The sequence below is a fragment of the Acanthaster planci genome, linkage group LG04 (genome assembly GCF_054643075.1).
Source record: "Acanthaster planci isolate LZ-2023a linkage group LG04, COTS_SCS, whole genome shotgun sequence".
Classification (NCBI taxonomy): domain Eukaryota; kingdom Metazoa; phylum Echinodermata; class Asteroidea; order Valvatida; family Acanthasteridae; genus Acanthaster; species Acanthaster planci.
This window is the reverse complement of record NC_141780.1, coordinates 415544-438018: the sequence shown is the minus strand read 5'-3', so window position 1 is coordinate 438018 and position 22475 is coordinate 415544. Positions and strand designations below refer to the sequence as shown.

Genomic DNA, 22475 nt, shown 5'->3' with positions numbered 1-22475 from the left:
TTTTTTTGTTTGCGAGGTCTCAGGGACTTCAGATGCCCGCAATGGGGCTCCAAACCTTGTTGATTTTACACTCTTTCCAATGGAGGCTGAATTAGTTCAGTGCACCCTTTGGGCAATGAACGCCCTCTCCGTTCACGAATGTGACTCCAGCGGATTGGAGGTACGTTGCCATTTTTTAAAATGCGCACTTATGAAAGCAGTACCACCACCTTTGAGTGGGAGGTGAGAAATTCAAATGAAATATTTGAAAAAACAAACAACCCAACATCCCAACAAACAAACAAAAAACTTTGACTGTCACTTTCGGAGAGAAAAATCATTGTACCCACGTACCCAAACCTAGATACGCCAATGCTCTAATGCACACCTCCTAACTGTAATCCTCCCAAGGGCCGATCCAGAACCAAATTTTCGGGGCGGATGCAAAAATTGGGGGGAGGGGGAGGAGAAGCAAATGGGAATTTTGTTTATAAAGTGTGATTGCTTTCCTGTGGGTGGGGCTTCATTTGGGGGCTTTTTACAGGCCTGTTGAAAGAGAAGCGATGAGATAACACGTGCACTCTCTGAAAAAAAATTCCATTAATTTTATAAAAAGGCTCATTGACCTGCCCTTAAATCTGCCAGTTACAATGTGATGGTTTTGAGGGACAATTTGTTACAATGTGATGGTTTTGAGGGACAATTTGTTACAATGTGATGGTTTTGAGGGACAATTTGTAATCATTGCATATTTCAAAAAACGCATGAGGATCTTTTGCTTTAGTCACAGCAAACTGTATGACGGGACGTTTCAGGAATTGGCCAGTGGAATTGCTTGAAAATTGAAAAAAATGGCAATCTTTTTTCATACTACTGGAGAAGCATGTCGTAAATCATCTCAAGATGGAAGTGTTTTCCAGTTGTAACTGCATGAGGTAAACTTGATTCAAACTGTACGATGATAAACCATCTCTCAAAAGTTATCTCAAAGTACCCTTTATTTTAAATCTTACAGGGTTCTGCAATGCAATTTTTAAATACAAATCTTCAAAATACACTATAGAAGTTATGCATTAACAAATCCAGGGGCAAGGATTTTGTATCATTGGGAGACTTGAGTACACCTTTTGTACATTCGTGGTAACTATCTGAGACACCATAGAGACACCAGCAAGCATAACCTCTGTGTATCTCGGTCACCTTCATTTTAAATTTTCAATTTCGCTACTTTCAAGTGTACCTGCAATGAATTTTTCTTCGAAACAATTTTTCTGCATCTTTGCACTTTTCTTCAGTGTATGAAAACTTTTACACACTCCTATTTGGTTAAATGCTTTGAAAAGTGCACACCTTTAAACAATCGTAATTATCCATGTTTTCCCAGACAACTGAGGGTGCTGTTGCTATGAAGTCATCTAGGGAAGACATGGTTCAGTGCATAGGTATTTCTGTTCAAATTGTGAACCCAGAATTTACCTACTGAAAACATTTCTGAGAGAGGGATTGATGGTTTCTTACTGTTACGCATATAAACAGCAGTGAATCAGCAAAGGAGAAAACTTAGTCTACGAAAATCTACAAAAAATGCAGGACTTTTTTGTGTATAAACCCATGTAACATTGAGGCTTCTTCCTGAGATGACATCACAGTTTTGCTCATGAATATAGAAATACTCATTAGCATAACAAACAAAAAGGCATTAAAATACCCTTTGAATGCCTGCTGCATTAAGTGACAAGATGGCAACTGGATATGAGAGTTTAATCAATTACGAGGCTGCATCCGAATCTGTTGTCTAGAGCTAGATCTAGGTCTTCACTCCATTGAAAATGCGTGGAGACGCGCAGACAATAGACCTAGCCGTAGCTCTCGAATCCCGTTTCGGACATGGCCTGATTGTTCAAGAGTATGTGTGCATGCGGCTCACCATGCACGTGCCAATTGGACAATTCACACAAGGAATATTCCATAAAATGGATGGGGGTGATTGGGAGAATGAAAGTACAACTGTTGAAGAAAATCGCTGGAAATCCATCATAATTATATTGACTTCTTTGGACTCTGACTAAAAATATATTTATGAATGGGAATAAATATGTGCTTGGCTGGTCTTACATTATTGTTTAAGATCAGCTCAGGAGACTGAACACTGACAATGCCTGAGCCGCACGTCCATTCTCCTGAGCCGTTTAAGACCAGCCAAGCACATATTTATTCCCTTAAATACTTTTGCATCGTTTCTCAAAGTCCATCAGCTGCATACTTTTCACTGCCACGATGTCTTGATTCTAGTTGAAAATGCTCATGTAGGTTGGTGACTTTATTGAAGAAGTATAACGTCAATCTATAGTTTAAACTTTAAGTACTTTACAGCAACGATCTTATGAAAATGAAAAATATGGCTCTGAATCTCGGTTAGTGATACAGAATAAGGGATTTGCCTGCAAACCTAACTCAAGTTAGGTGCCCAAGTTTAAAGAAGGAGAAAGTGTGAGGCAGAAAGCAAGGAGGATCCTGGTTAATCACTTCATGCCCTCAGCCTTATACCTGCCCTAAAATACTGAAGATGAAATGTGAAGGTTGTAAAGATAACGGTACTTGTACGAGTCATTCCAAATGTTTCAGTCTATCCATAATAGTTTGTGGTACACCCAAGTCCCATAATCTATTGATGCTATCCTGACTTCGATTAGGCAAGAGGGACAAAACTTTCCTCAAGGCGATGTCTGTGAGAGGTGGGATGTCCAACCATATTCTGAAGATGTTGTTGGTCCGATCACGATCTCGCAGACAAGTCACGCCCCCGAAAATATACAAACACTTGGTCTACAGAGAGAGAGGGAGTACATGAAGCTTTTATAAAAGATAAGCAAGATTACCTGACATTTATGCACTACATGCATTTCTTTAACATAACAACTTGGAAGTTTTCTACACAAAACTTTAATAACACTACTTTATTTACAAGGATTCTAGATGTGTGTTTGTCTGTGTGTTTTAATACCCTTTAATAACAAATTAAAAAAGAAGAGAATTTTGACTTAAGGATTATAATATCAAATCTTGATTGTTCGCCTTTTCAGCTCCAAATTACTCACTGATGTTATTGCAGCTGAATGAAAGAATGTGGGGACAGACATCTCAGTTGATAAGCGAGTCCACTGTAAGCTTGGAAGATCAAGCTTCCAGATGTCTCCAAAGATAGTTACGTTGTTGTGACCTCCACACATGTAAACCTCTTCAAAGAAACAAGTGACAAGAACATAAACAATGAATAAGTGTAAAAGGCTCATACTTTTGAAATTGTCTGCACTATGAATGATATTATTAGACACTCATGTGCAGAAAAAGGTTTTTGAGACAGTAAATTAGTTGTAATGCAACTCTTGCAAAGCTAAATACATGTAAAAATTAGTGGTTCTTTATGTCTACTTTGAGGGTGTTTACAAGATACTGACCATTTTTCCATTGCACACAGCTATGATATTGCCTTCGCTGTGGGTGACCATTATGCAGGCACGGCAACGTTGGCTCCTTTTCCCACGTGTTGGTTTCCAAATTGTACACATGAATCTAAAAAGTTTGTGAAAGTTCTCATTAATTATTCAGCTCCTGACTAAGAGGTGTTTCAAAGTCTTGATGGTCAAGTGGGTAATGGTCAAGATGACCACAATGCCATTCCTCCAAGGTAACAGTACTAATCAGGGACTTCCGGTTTTTCACTAAAGTGGCAAAAATCCTAATATTGGGAACCTCAATGGAGAAAAAATTGACAACTGACAACTGCCCTGGTTACATAATATGACATTAATAACAAAAGACAGAAGGTGCTCCATTACCTAGCAGCAATGTCCTATGGGCTCAACAAGTAACAATAGACTAAATTCATGAGTCGGCCATTTTGAATTGAAAGTGAGGTTAACTCTTCATTTGGGGAACTTGAGAGTAGAAATGAAAGCAATAAAATGAAAGTGGATGAGGAATTAGTACCTGTCTACTCTGAAGATCAATTCAAGTTTGTCATATTTGTAGTTAAAAATACTACCGTGTTTAAGCTGCATTTTGACAGATTTTGAGAAGGAGGCGTGGAAGGCAAGCATAACTCATAACAAATCATAACTAGTCTGGTAACATCTCGTTCAACCGTTTCAAATTTATAAAAGAGATTAAGAAAACACAATTGGAAATAGTTTTGTCATAAACAATAAAGTTTATGGGACTTGAACATCAACCAAACTGCCATGTCACCCTTGAAAGCATGTCCATGGACATGTATAACCACACAGCATACTGCATATGCATTTTCAAAATGCTTATAAGCATTTTGTGTATATCACATGTTAGGTTGTGGCATATATTTAGGAAAGAATGGAATATTTATGTTCATACCTGGTCATGGTACTCAGATGAATACAGCTCTCTCCAACTGTTGCCAATCAGGTACATTTTGTTCTCGTGCCACGCAAGGCTGTGCCTGTACATGACCCTAAAAGGGGCATCACTGTCACTCTGAGTATCCATGTCCGACACCAGTGACCAGGTCAGGTTTTTAAGGTTAAGACAATGGAGGTCAGCATCAAACAAGAAATCCTCTTCTGAGAGTCGACGGCAGCCTCCATAGAGATAAAGGCGGTCGTACACAAGTGACATGGCCTGTTAGAGCAAAATACCACACTTTTCTCTGAAGAAAGATGCTTGTCATGTCTTATGTCATTTTTGTTGAGGTTTATTATCATACAAAAATAATTTGAAATTACCTCTTAATAAGCCAGTTCACGATTTCAACTGAACTAGTAAAAATAGAGCTTTGAACAGCTTCCTTTTGGGATAAACAATTTGCCACAATAAAATACAAGTTGTTGCTTCCAAGTAAGTACAAAAATCTGGGGGCACTTATTTAAAGGCATTTGTAGATGTTGGATCCAACTTTTTCTCAAATGATGGTTATTGTCTTCTGACACACAGTTGCAATATCTACTTCAAAATCCACCAAAGAAAAACTGTTACAAAGAGTTTCTAACTATATCAGTGGACAGCTTGCACTATATCCAATACCTTGTCAATGAAGTCAAAGAGCTGGTCTACTTCAACTAACCTGTCCATATTTTCCTGGAGGATGCTGACCTTTACATGCTAATGTTGACCATGTTTTATCCTTCAACTTGAAAGACACCATGTCTGCATTACTAGTGTGACCCCAGGGGTAACATGTCCCTCCAAACAGTAGCAATGTGTGACCACTAAGCAACACTAGAAAAGGGAACAAAGTGTGCTGTGAAGAATGGATGACTAACTGCAGGAAATGAAGATGACGATAGAGGCAAATGTCTTCTTGAAGGCAAATTCTTAGTTCAGCTCTGTGCTACAGTATGAATTGCTCCTCTTAAGTCCAGTCAGAAACGTTCCACTTGACCAGTGCATCAAACCTGCTTACAATGGAATATTCCAAAAACCTTTCCAACACCTTTTTCATCGTCCACTCTTTGGATAACTTACCATTTATTTTACTGGCCTGGATGTTCTGATATTCCCTGACCCTGTCATGTACATGTATGTACCTATGCACTTTTCAAATCTGGACACAAAGATATCATTAAAAAATTATGATGTCATTGACCAGTCCTGCCGAAGCAGATGAGCAGTTACAATCCCTAACTTACTTGACATTGATGCTGTCTCGTGTGGTACAGCGCCAACTGTGTTCACTTCACACCAGGTTTCTCGAGCAAGATTGAAACACCACATCTACCAAGGGTAGAGCAAACAAGGATTTAATAACATGAAACAGTCCAGCAGTCCAACCCACCCCAACTCAAGTAGAATGTCATTAATGACACAGATTATGTAATCCTTTATACGCTTGGTGTTACATGTGTCTGTCAACTCCATGCTGCAACGAAGAGGGGACTGTGTAAGCATCTCGATAAGAAAGAATGCAGCTGAGCTTGGGCATTTGAGATTAAAACAAAACCATGCAACTTAAAATATTAAAAAAAAACCACCTAACTCTGAGGAGTTAGTTATTCACAGGATCCTTATTGATTGTCTGGGGTGTAATTAGTCAATTCCAATTCCATCAAATACCCAAAGCAAATAAAGGTGATTATTAAGGACAAATGTCACTATTGTCTGTAGCAGCATATTACAAAACAAATCGTGGCAGGTAGACACAAAGCTAAAGATATAAAGCATAGCATTTCTGCCAGTTAAAATTTTTAATAAGAACAAAAGATGTTACTCGGCACTGTCAATGAATGTAATTTCCTGCTGCATGAGATTGTCCCATGTGTAAGGAGAGCTGAACATACGTCTTTGAATACTTCATTCTTTTTGGTCACTTCACGGTACTCTGGCTCTGTTTCTGTCATGCAATATGCAGGATGGTATCCTCCAAACACATACAGATTGATGCCATCTGTCGCACAGCAATGCCCACTTCTGGGATATGGCTCTACAACTGTGATTTCAAAAGAAAAACATTACAAATCTAGGCATTCACTCTTTATGCAAGTCCATGTTGAGCTTAATCCACACTGGACCTGAGATTCCTAGTGGTGCAGTCCTTATAGGTTTTTTGGTTTCCTAAGAAATCATAATAACATTACTTATTGTTTTAAATTAAACCATACGTTTATTTGCCGGATATTTCATTTTCTTTTTCTGATTTATTGCTCTAAGTGTTTTTTATTTTTGGCAGTGGACTGTGATAAAGTTGCAACAGTTTTGGGATATAACTGACATATGCAGACATATGTTTTTAGGACAAGAAATGTTTACAGTGACAATGGTTTTACACATATGCTTGCATTATTACTGGTATTATTAGTATTTATAATATATGCTGGGCTCCAAATTAAGAGGGTATTCCCTAATATGGTGCACTTAACTAAATTTTGGGGCATGAACATTTGAGAATTTCTTTCAGTGTGAGAAATTCTGATAAATTATTATTTACTCCTGGCCCTAGAGCTATGACATGGAGTACTAAAATTAATTTTTAGGACAATTTATCACTTTCTAATGGCTTTTGTAATATTTTCGGGGAAAATTAGTGTTGTCCGTATATCCTATAGAGCTCTTTCCGTTACGCCAACTACTAACTAGTCGGTCTCATGGTCTCAAAACCACTATCATGAAATTATCATTAGCGAGCTTCCAACTTACAAATTACCTCAAGATTGCTCACAAAGGAAATTTGATTGAGAAAAGTGTAATTTACAGCAGTCTGGTTCAAATATTTGATTCCAAAACAGATGACACTGCACTGTTAGGCTACGACCCCGTCAAAACCTGGCTACCCCCAGAAATGTGGGGTCTGATGTCCATTCTGCTCCCACGAACGGAGTGGACGTTGGACCCCACAGTTTACAATGGTTCAGGGAGTACATGATGTAAACTACATGTAGGCCTACAAAGCAATGAAAGCATGACAAGAGGAAAAAGACACACTGAGGTGCCTTTTCCAGAAAAAGGTTTAGGCTGTAATAATGTTTTACCTCAGAACTGTGGGGTTTGTCATGGGATGGGAGCGCGGCGGCCGACGAACCAACACTTCTGGGGCAGCTGGTGGACAGGTAAGGGGTGGGGGGATAGGGCCTAGTTGTCATGGTCGTAGTCCAACCATTCTGCATTCACAACATGTCCAACTTTCTTTGTAAAGTTTAAGTCGTGTGATGTGACACATTTTCTATAGCGTTCAGTATATTCTTTTGCCAATATACTTACTATCCTTTACTTTAAAATACCTTTTGTTTCATTGGCAGAGTCAAATCTTGTATTAATGTGAACAAACTTTCCTACTTCAATCTCGTCCGTGGGCGCTGCCATCTTGATTTTCTCAGCGCTTTTTTGGTGATAAGGATTTTTCTATGCGCGTCAGCCATTGGTCATAGTGTCACAGTTTGCCAACTTTAACCAATCAGAGCATAGTTTAAAAAGACGTTTAGATTCATGATAATTTTCAAAATGGCGGAAAAACGCAAATTGCCAAGTGCCAGCAGCGGAGCAAAACGAATAAAAGCTCTATTTTCGTCCTTTATTCGAAAGGAAACAAACAATGAAACAAAAGCTGAAAGGTAAACCAACATTTTACATTCAATTTTGTGTAAAAAAGGGAGTCCCTCGAAATGATAATTGAGAAACGAATTCCATCACCGAATGGATGCGAGACTAATTAGGGCGCCCTCTCTCGGCACTAATATCTTCATAACAGTTTTTAAACATGCTGATATAGTAGTAATAATCTGCAAAAACATGGGACAAGCCTTATTGCAAATACTGCATGGGTGATTTTGCACAATGGTAGAATGGCATCGTGGGAAGGAAAAAGGGGCAATGTTTGCTTCTTTTTCCTTCCCACAAAGCCTTTCTACCGAGGTACCATTGTGTAAAATCACCCATTCAGTATTTGCAATAAGGCTAGAAAAGAGTTATACGTGTATGTATGGACATCACTTGACAACTTGCCCACAAACGCTATCATGAAACTGGGTATATTTGAGAACCCCCAGTGTTTTGTCATTTCAATCTTGTAAAACTGGTCAGTCCCCCCAAAACGTTAAAAACCTGAGGCAATGCTCTCTCACTGACCTTATTTTTTTGAAATTTCAAATTGTGAAAAAATGTGACTTTCTTAATGATAAACCAGCCATGCAAATTTGAATCCGCCATGTGTTGTGTTAAAACACTCAAAGTGCCCCACATAATTTCCCTGAAAACCCTGCCTTCTTTTCACAACATCAATCCAACAGTTATGGTGTCATAGTCATCTACTGAGGGAGAATCCAAACGTTAATAAAATGTTCACGCAGGTTTCCCTTCCGTTGTGGGAATGGGGTCCCCAAATATATAATTCTAATGAGACTAGCTTGACTGGGCTGAAAAATTCTAAGTACAAGTACTTTCAAGTAGGCCTACTTGTAAACATTTGAATATTTTCTTGCTAAATTTCACATTTTAGCTATTTAGGGCATGTTTAATTTCACTCTCAGATTGCTGATAAACTGTAGCAAAGATATGTCATATGTAAAATGTTTGTAAAAAGCATAAGTGCCAGAACTCGTTTGTGTGCGTCAACCAACATTGTGCAAACTCCATTCCTTTGCACTACACATCGTGGCTCGAGTGATGTCATGGTCACACTTCAATATACCGCTGTAGGAAAATATTATGTCGGCTCAGTGTGAAGAGGTCATTACAGCAAAAATAGAATTTTTGAAATTACATGTATCTTTCCATGAAATGTATGCGTAGGCCTACTTTTCATTGCTGTACTTTCAGCTCTCTTGAATCAGGTGATCCTGAGGTTAAAATTGATGGTACTGAGGGTCAGGTGACAGGTGACACCATAGATGGAGCTGTCTCAGGGAGTAAGCCAGAGACCCCAAGCCGCCGATCCTTCCGACCGCTCAACATTGAGGATTTCTTTGGGAGAGTGGAGACCTTTACAATATCCTTGACATGCAGCACCATATATTCTGTTATGTCCCGACCATAGTCTTTATCCCAACATGCCCAAGTGTAGACTTTAGTGTAGTTGGGATGGTCGCAACAACAGTCAGCATGTTTCTATAGAAAATTTCTAAACCTTTTTCAAGTTTATAATGTGGCTCACACCTGACAAAATTCAGCCAAAATATGCCAAGCAGGCATTTTATCCACTACACAAATAAAATTAAATCCTTCTTGCAAATACAAATTGGCAATATAAACAAAATGACATTGGCATTTGCTATAACATACTGGCATTCTGTAACTGGGACCGTCCTAACTATACACGCAGTTGAGATGATCCCAACTATTGTTGGGACTTAGTGACACCATAGTTGCGGCATAACATGTCCAGTACATTAGGTATATTCATTCTGTCATACCTTTGTGTCTGCAGATATTACCTCTAAGTCTATGGGGTTTGTCATGCCCATTGCACTCCCACAAACTGCAGACGTTACAGACTGAACCAGTCTCCAGGGAATGCAGGCTTTTTATATTGATTATCTTATGTTTCAGAAATCCCTGCTCCTTTTTGAACATTGTGTTTCTGAAATGTGTTCTTGATGAGAAGAAGTCATGTTCCTACCATTGTTAGTTTGGAAGAACTACTTGTACCTGTATTCCCGAATTAATGAACATATGGACAAGCAATGGGGAACATGAGGCCAGAATTGTTAATGCAACATTTCAAGTGATAACAGTGAGAAGATATGCCCTTAGTATTCTGATGTCTGTGCTTCTCTAATACGTACATATATGTAAATACATTTTCACCTCAGTGTAAACCAAACAGAGCAGCAGTAGACTTATGAAAATAAGAAATATCAAGCCAGTGAAATGGTTAATTTTCAGAGCAAAGTTACATGTAATACAAATGTGTTTTCTGACTTAATTAATCACAAATAATTAAATGACAAATCACCAGACATGTGTGGGTGTGAATGTGATTTTTCCCCAGATTGTAATTGGGTTATTCCATGAGGTTGGAGCCTAATTTGTGACGTTGTCAATTGTTACATGGGTTCCATAAAAATGAATAGCTATTTCCTTGCGTGTGGATTCTAAATTGACGTTGTTATAGATCTTGCAAGGTTGAATACAGAGGAGTGTGTGATTTTACAGAGTAAATTACCTACTTTACAGGTCATGACAGGTGGTAAAAGTTACTGATGTAACAAGGACACCGTCACAAATTGTGCCCCAACCTCATGGAATGACCCAATTCCATTTCGATCACATTGGTACATTAGTATAATCACAAAGATTTAAGCCCAAACTTTCCTTAACTCTGTTATCATGCATTTGGTTGGTTTGCCAAGCCCTCTGATCTATCCCCTCTACACTGTGCCCGTCATGGCTGGGAGAACATTAATGCAGATTGCCTGAAATGTGTCAGCTGCAGGGAGATTCTGTGTGGTGGGCTTCCAGTCATGTGGGAAACAGACTCATGTAAGAACCAGAAACAAGGCTACTACATATGCATTTGTACCAGCACAGAACTGTCATCAGTACAAACATAACCTTTGGATTCTCTTATTCTTTAGGATGAATGCACAGAGTTCAAAACAAAACATTTACATTTATTGATATTTATTGTGCTAATGCCCTGTTTATTCATTAATTACTTTTTTAAGTTCCTGTCGTGCCAAAACTTGATATATGAAACTTTCAGATGCTCAAGCTTACGGAAAGTTGAAGGATTCCTTGAAGATAGCTCACAGCAAGATATGCCCCTGGCCTGACAGCCCATCACCAGGTTGGTGCAAACTTGCTCAGAGTTGGTTGAAAAGTCCTTAAAAGGAAACAAAAAACAGTCACATCAGAGGTATAATATTTGAAGATGTACTTTAAGTATAATTAGCAATTGTTAATTGTGATGTGTTTCTTTTTACCAAGAGAATTTGGTCAGTGCAATGTATTGGATACTCAGTACTGTCCTTGAGCTTTAAATTTGGAAAAAATCCAGAAACTAGTTATTAAAGTTTAGTCTTTCTCTGGTGCAAAAATCCATCCAAAGTAAAATCTGTTCTTAATTTGGTCAGAGTCATTTCTCCACATTCCACTGGGTGATGTGAAATCAGCTGTTGAAAGCTTCTACTCCCGATTAGACACCATGCACTTGTTAGGCGTCAGTTTGCCCAGCATTGACTGCAGTATTATCAAGGAGGAGGTAGCATGCTTTTTTTAATGATCAGCTTCATCCATAACATTGGGTTCATCTCTGGTCCTCAAACCATTTGCAGGCCTTCTATGTTCAGAATGAATGAAGAGACTCCCATTTTTGACTTAATGCCTTAAAAGCTGAGGTTCTTGTTGTAAAACTGACTCATACTGAGCCAGAATTTCTAAAGGTTTGGACTCGAAATCAAGGATTACTTAAGAGAAACAGAACAAAGTCAAGGTCCTGGAATTGACGTTTTATGTTGTGAGGCTCAATTTTTGTTACTTTCTGAATATATACTTCTAACTTGGTCTCACACGTTACAAGATGTTGATTTTTTTTTATGAAACTTGTGGTAGAACCCATTAATCAATGATTGTTATATGTGTCACATTTAGCTTTTTTGACAAGTTCTATTTGTAAATTTTGTGTAAGGAGCAGTTTGTTATCGATGAGGTTGAGCCAGCACTGTTGAAGTTGATTGCAGAGAGGGAAGATTCCGCGATCATTGTTAGTGAAGAGGAGAAACCCATCTGGCTCACTGTCTGTCTCCTTGCTGTGTTTGGCTGGCTAAAAAGGTGAACATCAATTTCTTATAACCTTCTATATTGAGGTAAAACTTGTTTGCTGAGATACCGTTCAAGTTTCTTTTCCATTTCAAATCCTTTTCAGTGCAATTATTTAGAAACAGCTACAACTTATTATTTCTTCTTCCTGCAGTCATACAGAACAGACTGGTTGCCCTGTATTGGTTTGCCAGTACTGTAGACGTCATGCTGGTCTATGGAATTTCATTTCCTTGAAAGAGGCTGAGGCCAAACCAGCAATTATTAGTGAAGCAAGTAGCACAGACACAGAAAGACAGGAATCACCAACTGATAGAATCAAAGTAAGTTGATCCAACTTTATACCATGATTTTTAGACACAACTTCATATTCCAAAATAAAATTGGATGATGGATTTCAGTTTTTCTAAGGCTGATTCTAGCCATCTTATTTCAGATTTTGTCTGTCATTATGAAGCTAACGTGATGTTGATGTTGGCTGAAACGTATATAATTAAACTTGCACCAAAATAAACGAAATTTTATAATTAGTAGAGGTGTATCCTGGATAAAAGTGTGTAATTAAAAGGATAACCGCTCACATATTTTATAAAAACTGACAAGTTTGAAATAACAATGGGCAATTTTAAGAAGGTAGTGCCTCATATTTTATTTAGCAAGCAAGAAATATTTGTACAAGTAACTAGTGTTTGAAATGGTCACTTTCAAATTGATTTTTATGGCACATTTTTGGTTGTTAATGATTGTAGTAGCTTCTTTGTCACATCAAGTTTCGTTACATGTCGTTAGGTATATGTTAAACTCCTTGTATCCTCGACATTCTTTTCAATTATTGTTTCACAGGATATTGAGAAGTCAGCTTTCAACCCTGCTACAGAACATCGGTCGTGGTGCCCTTGGATTCAGCCATCGGCTTTCCAGCCACTCAGACTGCAGAGAACTTCAAACGAGCTAACTCAATCTGACGACAAACCTATAGCTAAGCTGAGCTGGCAACAGCTCCTTATCATTCTACTGAAGAGGACTGACCCGCAAACCTATGGAGCTCTGGCCCCTGTTATCAACAAGGAAACTGTGAGTCTCAAACTCAGGGATGAGATTGACCAATGATAAAAATAGCTGAGAAAAGACATAAAGAAGCTGAACTGTGAAAATCTCCTATACTTTTGTACACAGCCAGTGGGAAAAAAAGCTGGAATCCAACACAAAAAAGCTGAAATCAGCTGAAAAGCTGAGAAATCTCACCCCTGCAAACTAAGGAACATAAATGTCACAAGTAGAGGCCAAATGTGACAGTATACTGTCATTGTCAATATCTTGAAGTTTAAATCAGCATTAATGAGCAGACCATACATTGCACTTGAAATTCCTTGGAGAAGCCCATATGGAAGACGGGTTGTGGATTGTCATTTCTTCCAAGTGTTTGTCAAGAAATTCTTATTCATATTGGCTAAAGTTTCTTCTTTCAGTTTGTTTTTGGTCAGATTTGTTCCTGGGTTATTTTCCCTGTCCTCTAAGATGATTTGCAAGTACAAAGTATGCAAAGACAATGTCTGTTTCTTTATTCTATTAGACCCCGCCTAGTCAGACTTGGAAGGCAGTAAGAAGAATCTTGAACATCTGGCAAAGCAAGGAGACAGCACCTCCTCCTAATGCAACCACAGATCCTCCCAAGGACTCCAGCTAGTCCACTAGACAGTATACTGAAGAACGTCTTTTAAACATCATTTTATGTGCTGTGTATATTCCCTTTTCCTCTAAAGTATTTAAACCAGTAATTCCTAATGAGCGTTAAGTTTTAAGAAACAGGAAAAAACCTTGCAAATATGTGCCACCTGAGAACATTATTTCCTGGTGGGAGTTGCCCCAATTTGTACTTTCTTCTTTCTTTATTTATTAAGCAAATGTCTCAAAAGTTGGAGTTTCCTTTTCTTTTTAAACATTTGTACTTTGCAAATACAATTTTTAAAAATATTTTCAAACTAGATAGGCCGTTGTGCCTCCTCACTCGGACCACAGACTACATCTGAATGAAAGATCTTACATTAAAACCTTTGAAGATCTTATTCATGTATCGCCCAGCTGTGAGCTGCCCTGTGTCAATGTGTATAAAGCATAGAGTCAAATACATATCTGAGGAATTTTTGTTTTGTTGATAGTTTTAGCCATTGAGAACTCTGACACTGTGGTGCACCCTTATGGTCCTGTTTGCTGTGTTAAACAAGCAAGACGGTGGGGATGAAGTTAAACCAGAAGCTCGTAAAATGCACCTCAAGATGTACTCTTGCACACTCTGTACAGGGTAGTTGAGCAGACCTGCCAACCTTGCTGTACTCCTTCCTGAGGTTAGGCATTACCACGCAATAGATTAAAAGGTGCTTGAGTGAGCATTCAGTTTATTAAATGTTTAATCTGTTATGTGGTAATGCCTGACCTCAGGAAGGAGTACGCCATGTAGGCAGGTCTGGTTGAGACCTACTGTTCCCCGACCCAACAATAAAGACAATAAAAAATCAAGTAAATTGTGTACAGTGGACTTGAGTGAAATCAGTGGCAACTGTGTATTTTTGTATTCTTCATTGTTAGTATTGATCAAAATGTCAAACTTAAATGTGCATAAAAAGGAACAATTTTGGTAAATGTACTCGTTCAGTTGGTTGAGATCATGTTAATTTTTAATGCAATTTATGGGGGGGTGGCATGTCATAAAAGCACACGTAGTATGTCTCAGATTGCAAAGCTGAATTTTTGAATTTAAGGTCAGTAAAAGTTGCCTTGGAGACTGGTGGAAACTGGCAAGCATGTAACCACAGAAGGTAATTTCACTAAACTGTAAAGACTTACCTTGGTGACAATTAGAACACACTGAGGTGATCTGGCAATTGGCCAAGTGACATTTGAGACAAAATCTTTTTTCTGTTTTGTTTTCTTAGACAAATTGTGATTTTTAAAAGAATAATTTCCTTATTTCTCACTGTTTTGTAATGCAATTTTTGTTAAATCAAAATTAAAAATTTTCATAACCATGTACACACAATGTTGAAAGTCTTGCAGTAGCTAGTGACATCTGTACATGATTTTGATTTGTTTGACAATAAAATATCAACCAATCATGGTCATGGTTAGGACATGACCATGGTTTATATATTGTATTCATGGTTTATAGCCATGCTGAAATGTTGTTTATTTCTAACTGTTTATTACAAAGTGAGATAATTTTGAATTCAAAATTTCATTTAATTGTAAACTGCAGATCTATTTATTGTGAAGTGTGACCAAACTCAATCATTCAGTGAAGTAAAGGTTAAGTCTTAAAAGGTATACGTTTGGAAATACTCGTAGGACGCTTCAGTTATGTTACTCATTTCCTGTTTTTAAATCTAAAATTCCACTACTTGTACTTCTCTCAGTGTTTGTTTTGAAGAATGCAATGTAACACACAGCCAAACAAAAATCAAAAAAGCCAAAATATCGTGAAGAGAAACAAATTTTCCAATTTACCTACAACCGATTACGTAATTTGTTTATGTGTAGTCAGCTGGTGACCTGGATTTCAATTTTTATTGAGAAAAGGTCGTGCAGTTTCAACGACCTTGAAGAATGACGTCAATATCACGTGGTCAACTTCCGAAAATGGCTGTAAAGGGGTTTAGGTTTATGGTGCATGGAACAAACAACAATTTTTCTGTTGCAGAATCTGACAATGGAAAATTCGACACAAGAGAGATATTTTCTAGGGTTCAAAACATTCATTTTTTTAGCCAAATAAAGAAAAAATGTCCCCACTGTGGGAACAAAAGTGTGGAAGAAATGCCTACAAGAGAGTACAATTCACCTAAAGTAAATGGTATCGTCCTGCATAGTTATTGTTTTGGTTCGGTTCGGCTAACTTCGGTTTGTGATGTGTATGTTTCGCGCAAGATCGTTGGGTGTACCTTTTCTGCACAGGAACAGCTGTTTTTCGGTGTAAAAATTCACCTGATTTTAGCCCTGCAAAATGTCGTCACCGCCGCCTAATAAACGACGGATGGACACGGACGTAGTGAAGCTGTATCCTTTTGGTTTTGGGCACTTCATTTTGTGCATTTTGGGAGAAAAATGTCTGGAGTCGAAGGGATAATTTTGGACTTCTCGGTCTCGGTCTGTAAAGATATCCGTATTGTTCGGAACTGCTGACGTCTACGACTAGTGGGGGTTAGCCAAAATATTTCCCCCAAATTCTAATACACCAGCCTTTTTTTGTATATATATTTTTTCTTTATTTTTCTCCCAACGCAATAATCTGTTAACCATGAAAACAAAAGCGTCATTCGTTTCATTTCAATGTAAAAATTCGAGTAACTAAACTAGGAACCTTCGAATCGCCTGTTCAGCATTAAGACCTGCTGTCCCCAACCATGTCCAAATGTTGAAAAAGGTGATTCTAAATATCCGAAATTACTCGGACTAAGAGTCTATATGGTGTAGCTAGCTGCCATGTTCTGTTTTTCCCCCATATTTTCCCCACATTACACATTTATTGTCAGTAAGATTAATTGCCACTGAAGCATGACGGTACATGTAAGGACACTCCTCCCAAAATAGTGTAGCCAACTGAATACGTAATCTGTAAATTCATGACTTTCTTACCCTGTTTTCTGGTTTGTTAGTGACTGTGGCATACAAGCACGTGTTCTGCTGATTTTAAGTGCCCTTTGACAAATACGCCAACTTTGCACAACTTTTGGTAACAACACATCTTCTGGGATTACTACACTAAGTAATTGGGTGTGGTAAATGTTACAAGAATGTTACATTTAGAAACTGGATGATAAAATAGTTGTAATGACTGTTTAAAACATTGCATTTACAAATTCTTTCCCCAAGAGTTTGTAAAAGATGATGTGAATTCCAACATCCCATTGGCAAGCAAGGATGTAGCCCATGATAGTTGCATTAGTCACGTAAGACCACTAAAGTGGTCTGACATGCACATGACTTCTATGATGTGAATAGACTGAACAGCGCCTACCAGTAACCTGTGAAAGAAGAAATAATAAACATCTTAAAAAATCTCTGCAACAGCGAAGGATTTCAAAGTTGTAATGGATCATAACAGGCTAAGGATGTAACCATGAAAGTAATACGTGAAGGCAAGAATGTAGTGCCATTTGTACTTCATCAATTGGCTTCCAAGTGACATGCAAAATACTGCTTAAAACTGAGTACATGACTGAAGTGGTGGTGGGGGAGACATTACCATGTGACTAGTTTTAATTAGCTTTGAATACTGTTGGTCAAAGAATACTTGGGTTCTTGGATGGACCTAAGTTTAATTGGACCACATCACGCTTTGAATAGATCCTCAAGAAATACTTCTCAGACGATCAGCACCATTGTACTTAAGGTGAAAAAGAGTATGTACATGTCATTATTGCCTTGTGAAGGAGGCTTGTATTTCTTCAGATTTCTGTTTAAAATCTGGATCATTTCCGCTCAAGCTAGAGCAGTACATTAACATTTTTCTTTTGTCTTTCCCACATGTCTTGTATTTGGACATTGATACATTCAAGAAGAGAAATATTTACACAATCTCTCACAGACATAAATTTAATATGTAACACACGCGCTGCACGTTACATTATATACATGTAATCAATCTTTGTGCATAGGAAATGTGGTAGTTGTATTATAATGCCTTAATTATGTACAATTTATGCTGCCGACCTGCAGTATAAATGTACAGTATTTACATGGTACATGTACCTGTACCCTTATATTGTGAACATTCAAGATTGACATCAGTGAGTATGGTCATTATGCCTCTCCCTTGCTTTTGAATCAACGTATGGGTTGGTCTATAAACATGGGGTCCAATTTTTTGTGCGTGTCCCTGCCACATCTGACGTGATTTTGTAAAAACACAAAATGATCTTGCAACATGTACATGTACACTTCAGTGATTCCTTATCCCCAATCTTGCTATACATGTAGGCCTATGTAATATTGTTCCGTGAGATTTATTCTAAACTTGAGGATTGTGGCTGCAGGTGTACATGTACATGTATGCAAAAACATGTAGATTGAAGCACCATACCACTAGGTACATGTACATGTCACTCCACCAATGCACAACCTGCATGAATGCCAATTTGACAAATTTGAATTTGTCAAATGAGGGCCATTTATTTTCTGGATAGATTTCTTCCTGTGTGCAGTTGGATCTCCATCCTCATGAGTGATTGTGGTTTGTGCTTGTTAGGTTGCCTTATTGTTCATGTAACTGTGGGGATTCCCTGTTTTGTCTTAAAATAATTTCAATAGATTGGTAGGAATTGTGTTTGTCACATAGAGTGGCAACTCACAGTGCCGTAAAGACCCATGTTACTAAAATTGTCAACGATTTTGTCCAAACTCACTGGGGTGGAGTGGCTCATCTTCTGGGGTCTTTTGTACTAATTGTAATAAATGACTACCAACTGATGATGGTGCTTTCTTCTCGTGCAATGATAACAACCCAGGATGTAACTAAGACATGAATCTTGATTTATTACACTTTGTGATTAATAACACAGGGTGGAATATTTCTGACTTAACGTTACTCTTATATATACATCTGAGGATGAGATAAACTGGGAAGGAGTAAAGCCGCTGGCATGAATTCAACAATAAAGGAAGTGCCCTTTATCAATATATTTTACATACATACACGTAGCCTCCCTGCAGCACGTGACAAGAGGATAAACATGAACATGAACATTACATGATTTCCTAGATTCCAAAAAAATTGTTTGAATGCCACAGTTATAGAAAACAGAGTAAAACAGTCTGCATTACAATCCCTTGTATTTATTAGCTTCTGTTAAAATGTAATTACATGTAGTAAATAAATCTTTTGAAAAATCCACCAGTTGGCCTTACTTTTTGTGTCACCATAACGTGGTCAGATAAATGTAGGTTTGCCATATATTTACCTGTTTACAAGCCAAAGGTTATGGGCATTGTTACACTAGTTACAGTGTAACATTGTTATTTTCAGCCTGCATTGACATGCAAGATTCAGTGTCCATTGTATGGTTGTACATAACCGTGTGCACCTGAATATGCTGAATCTGTGTAAAAGTAGCTTGCGTGGTTATTATCCGGAGTCCAAAAGTGTACACGTGTACATGTAGTGGTTTAGAACTTTGGATTATGCTAATTAGATGCTACGTTAAATTAATTTGAATGCATATTGGGCTTTTCATTAATAATCCTAACACCTTAAGGCTTAATAACTGCCCAAAAATAGTGTTTAGATAGGGACTGTATTCGTTCAAATATCAAGGTACATTATTCAAGAAAGATGTTTACTAAAGTTAAGATGGCTGTCCTGACCACATGCATACATGTAGGTACATGTACACGTAGTAAGGTTGGTCCCCTTATCACAAGTCCCACTGAATGGTGTCCATTCTTTGACCCTTTTCAAAACTACCTTGTCATCTTGATTCATATTTGGTGGTTAATCTGTTTCCAGGAATCTTTTGGCCTTTTTTTGTAACTGTGGCTTCCAGAGGAATAATACGAGTGTAAATATTTTTCATTCTGGTACATTTTAATCTATTTTTTAAAACCATTTTACAAATGCCGTGATGACTCATTGCTTAAGCAGTAGAACAAATGGCAAAATAATTGGATGTGGATATGAGTAATTCTGTGTCTGTTGTCTTTTGCAATCTAAGGGGAAAATACAAATGTGCTTGTCCCCAAGGCATGGAGGGTAGTTATGGTTATACATGCTCCTCCTGGGAATCAAGAAGAGCTAAATCTTAAAAAGTAATAATCACAAAGCAGTCTTGTAGTTTGTTGTTTGTTAAGTCTATGATATCGTCATTCTAGAACTAAAATGTGCCAGCATGTACTGCAGCTTCATATCATACAGACTCTGTCCTAATATAAAACAAAACAGAGGCAAAAATGTCCACTTTCACAGGAGTTTTTTTTGTACCGTACTTAACAATGTAATGTACAATATACTTCTTCCCTTTATGTGGCCATTATGCTTGGTAAGGTGTGTGTGTGTGTGATTATGGATGTGAAATCTTCACTGAACATTGTTTGTAAAATGTTACAAAATAAGGTTTTTATTTTGTGCTGAATGAAGGCAAATGTACTTCTTTTGATATCAGTTAAGTATTCCAACAGGGCATGCCCAGTGCCGGGCTACTTAAGTAACAGCTACACGCACGCGGGATAGTCTGTCCTATCAGCATGGCCATATATTGGCTCATGCCCACTACGCTTTGTTCCTGAAAGACATTGGCTCTTTGAAATACTGAACTGACTCATTACATGTATGTATAAAAATTTGACCAAGAGGAATTTGTGATCTTGCACTGGTTGATGATATTAGATGGTCACTTTTTTTTTACATGATTAGGCCTTGTTTTTATTTAGTGGTCCAACTTTTAACCCTTCTTCTGTTTCAAATGTCACATTCCTTCAAAGTATCTATTACTTGATGTGCATGATGCAATGTAGATGTGAACCCTAAAACATGCTGTGTCTATGACTTTGTGTCAATATGATTTGTATGTAATCATAAACGTCCTCCTTTGCCAAGTTCAGTCAACACTTTTACTTTCATTGCAGATTTACCACTTGCACAGACGTTCATTTTTCTGGACAGTTTTCTCTCTTGAGTGTGCAGGACGTGTATGTGTTATACCACTTCCTGCTGATGTTGACAATCAGTTCAACATTTAATTTTTATGCCGTAGGAGGGGTTTCACTTGGCATTGCATGTATACATGTACTTGTATGCGCCACCAAGCATTTAGCATGACCTGACCACTGTTTAGTGTCATAAATATTGTCCTTCATGTAATCATCCTCCTTCATATTTATGTGTGGAATACCCAACACAATCATTACAATGCTCGTTGAAGCACTGTTCAGTAATTACTGTAAATAAAAAACGGTGCACATGTTCAGGAGGGGTGAGGCTGCATTGGTCTTGTAATTCAGTGCAAAATGAAAAGTGCTCCACAGTGTCATCAACTTGACTTCATCCATTTGTGGTCATTAGTAACATTGTAACTTTTACCTATTGTATTCTGCAGGTAAAGCAAAAAAGACATACGTGGATAGTGGCTGGCTTGCCACCCCTTGCTGTTATTTTTTTATGTTTGATCATGTACTACCAGCTGAGTTGTTTTATTCATTAGCAAATTCAAAATTGTGAATTGCATAATTTAGTTCAGTTTTAAATGAGCTCAGTTTTTTGTTAGTGAGTTGATGCATGCTGGCTTTTCATAAACACAATGATTTACGTGTATGTCTATCAAGCAATGAAAAGAAGCCTTTTTATATTAGGTTTGTTTCCATTATCAGACAAATTTAGACGTACATGCAGAATTTTCTCTAGGATTGAAATATCTGCCTGTTCTTTCCTAGTAAAAACTACAAATTGCCTGTTCACAGTGAGCAAAATGTTCAGCACAGATACCCCTTGGTGCTATCTGAGGCCATATTTCCACTGTGCCCCGTGCTTTTAAGGGAAGTATTCACAATTAAGTGTTAAAGATTTACATGTATGTAAAAAATGAGGGCTTTTAAATTTTGTACTGTGCAAAAACTGCCTGTCCAAAATTGTTTTGCCTGTCCTTAGGACCGGTGGATGGTAGCCCAGATGAGACACCGGGTGAATGTATTAGAATCAATTTCTAATACTTGTTATGGCCTGTGGGAAAGCTGTGTAGTATTTCATTGGTGTAAGTGTACTATCACACCACAAAGATTCCTCCATTGCTTGTAAACTGTGACTCATTCCTTCCTTTTGAGATGAAACATCTAAACTTTGTGTTCTACCAGTACTTTATATGAGGTGACCCTATTTTGTGTGAATGAGTGCATTCATCCACATATGCAGTCATGCTAAAGTTCCTTTATTTTTGTACATGTAGGTGTGATAGTGTAACCCATATTTTATAATATTGTGCACAGGTCACTGAGTCTTTTGTGTTCTATTTTTGCTGATCAATCATGACTTTGACAGCCATTAGTACATGACACAAAGTTCTACAAGAACTCCATGTGATAAATTTGATCTTATATTAGTTTGTTTAAAACAACGTAGTGTTTAGCAAGTCATTGGTTACTGATCAGTTGTTTGTGCAACAGTTGGAATTTAGACTTTGACCTGCCTCAGCTAGTTTTAAGCAGAAATTCTTCTGTGGTTTTCTTGCTAATATACCATTCAGGGGTAAAAACTTGTGTCAGATCTCAGTGCCCAATGCCCTGATGCGATTGGTTTG

General features: G+C 37.8%; 3 protein-coding genes across 5 annotated transcripts in view; 2 read left to right on the top strand and 1 right to left on the bottom strand.

Annotated features, from left to right (window-relative positions):
- Nucleotides 1-952: 952 nt before the first annotated feature.
- On the bottom strand, nucleotides 953-7852 carry LOC110988234 (kelch domain-containing protein 10-like). 2 transcript variants are annotated; one of them, XM_087136212.1, is made up of 8 exons: nucleotides 7725-7852; nucleotides 6288-6436; nucleotides 5640-5724; nucleotides 5075-5229; nucleotides 4369-4632; nucleotides 3438-3552; nucleotides 3078-3217; nucleotides 953-2805 (listed from the first exon to the last, which is right to left on the bottom strand). In XM_087136212.1, exons 1-8 carry the CDS (start codon nucleotides 7804-7806, stop codon nucleotides 2587-2589), a joined length of 1209 nt encoding a protein of 402 aa, XP_086992338.1. In that variant the 5' UTR covers nucleotides 7807-7852; the 3' UTR covers nucleotides 953-2586. The 2 variants fall into 2 exon arrangements, with proteins under 2 accessions (XP_086992338.1, XP_086992339.1); XM_087136213.1 differs by having other exon boundaries at nucleotides 7476-7827.
- Nucleotides 7853-7910: 58 nt separating this feature from the next.
- On the top strand, nucleotides 7911-15705 carry LOC110988227 (zinc finger C3HC-type protein 1-like). Of its 2 annotated transcripts, none has more exons than XM_022251551.2 (9): nucleotides 7911-8054; nucleotides 9259-9427; nucleotides 10770-10920; nucleotides 11144-11227; nucleotides 11514-11641; nucleotides 12074-12210; nucleotides 12353-12521; nucleotides 13042-13272; nucleotides 13772-15705. In XM_022251551.2, the coding sequence occupies exons 1-9, from the start codon at nucleotides 7930-7932 to the stop codon at nucleotides 13883-13885; spliced, it is 1308 nt and encodes a 435-aa protein (XP_022107243.2). In that variant the 5' UTR covers nucleotides 7911-7929; the 3' UTR covers nucleotides 13886-15705. The 2 variants fall into 2 exon arrangements, with proteins under 2 accessions (XP_022107243.2, XP_022107242.2); XM_022251550.2 differs by having other exon boundaries at nucleotides 12068-12210.
- Nucleotides 15706-16082: 377 nt separating this feature from the next.
- The window catches only part of LOC110988229 (ubiquitin-conjugating enzyme E2 H), a 28485-nt gene continuing 22092 nt past the window's right edge, over nucleotides 16083-22475 (top strand). The window contains exon 1 of the mRNA XM_022251553.2: nucleotides 16083-16248. Coding sequence (XP_022107245.1) covers nucleotides 16196-16248 — 53 coding nt within the window. The 5' untranslated portion in view covers nucleotides 16083-16195. The remainder of the gene's footprint in view (nucleotides 16249-22475) is intronic.

Excerpts from the sequence above, each read along its gene's own strand:
- LOC110988234 (XM_087136212.1), bottom strand. The coding sequence starts at position 7,806 with ATGGCAGCGCCCACGGACGAGATTGAAGTAGGAAAGTTTGTTCACATT. Across the intron at positions 5,725-6,287 it reads AGAATGAAGTATTCAAAGAC|ATGTGGTGTTTCAATCTTGC; the intron begins GTATGTTCAGCT and ends TACCCTTGGTAG. Across the intron at positions 2,806-3,077 it reads ATTCAGCTGCAATAACATCA|ACCAAGTGTTTGTATATTTT; the intron begins GTGAGTAATTTG and ends CTCTCTCTGTAG.
- LOC110988227 (XM_022251550.2), top strand. The coding sequence starts at position 7,930 with ATGATAATTTTCAAAATGGCGGAAAAACGCAAATTGCCAAGTGCCAGC. Across the intron at positions 10,921-11,143 it reads CATGTGGGAAACAGACTCAT|ATGCTCAAGCTTACGGAAAG; the intron begins GTAAGAACCAGA and ends TGAAACTTTCAG. Across the intron at positions 11,228-11,513 it reads GCCTGACAGCCCATCACCAG|AGTCATTTCTCCACATTCCA; the intron begins GTTGGTGCAAAC and ends TAATTTGGTCAG.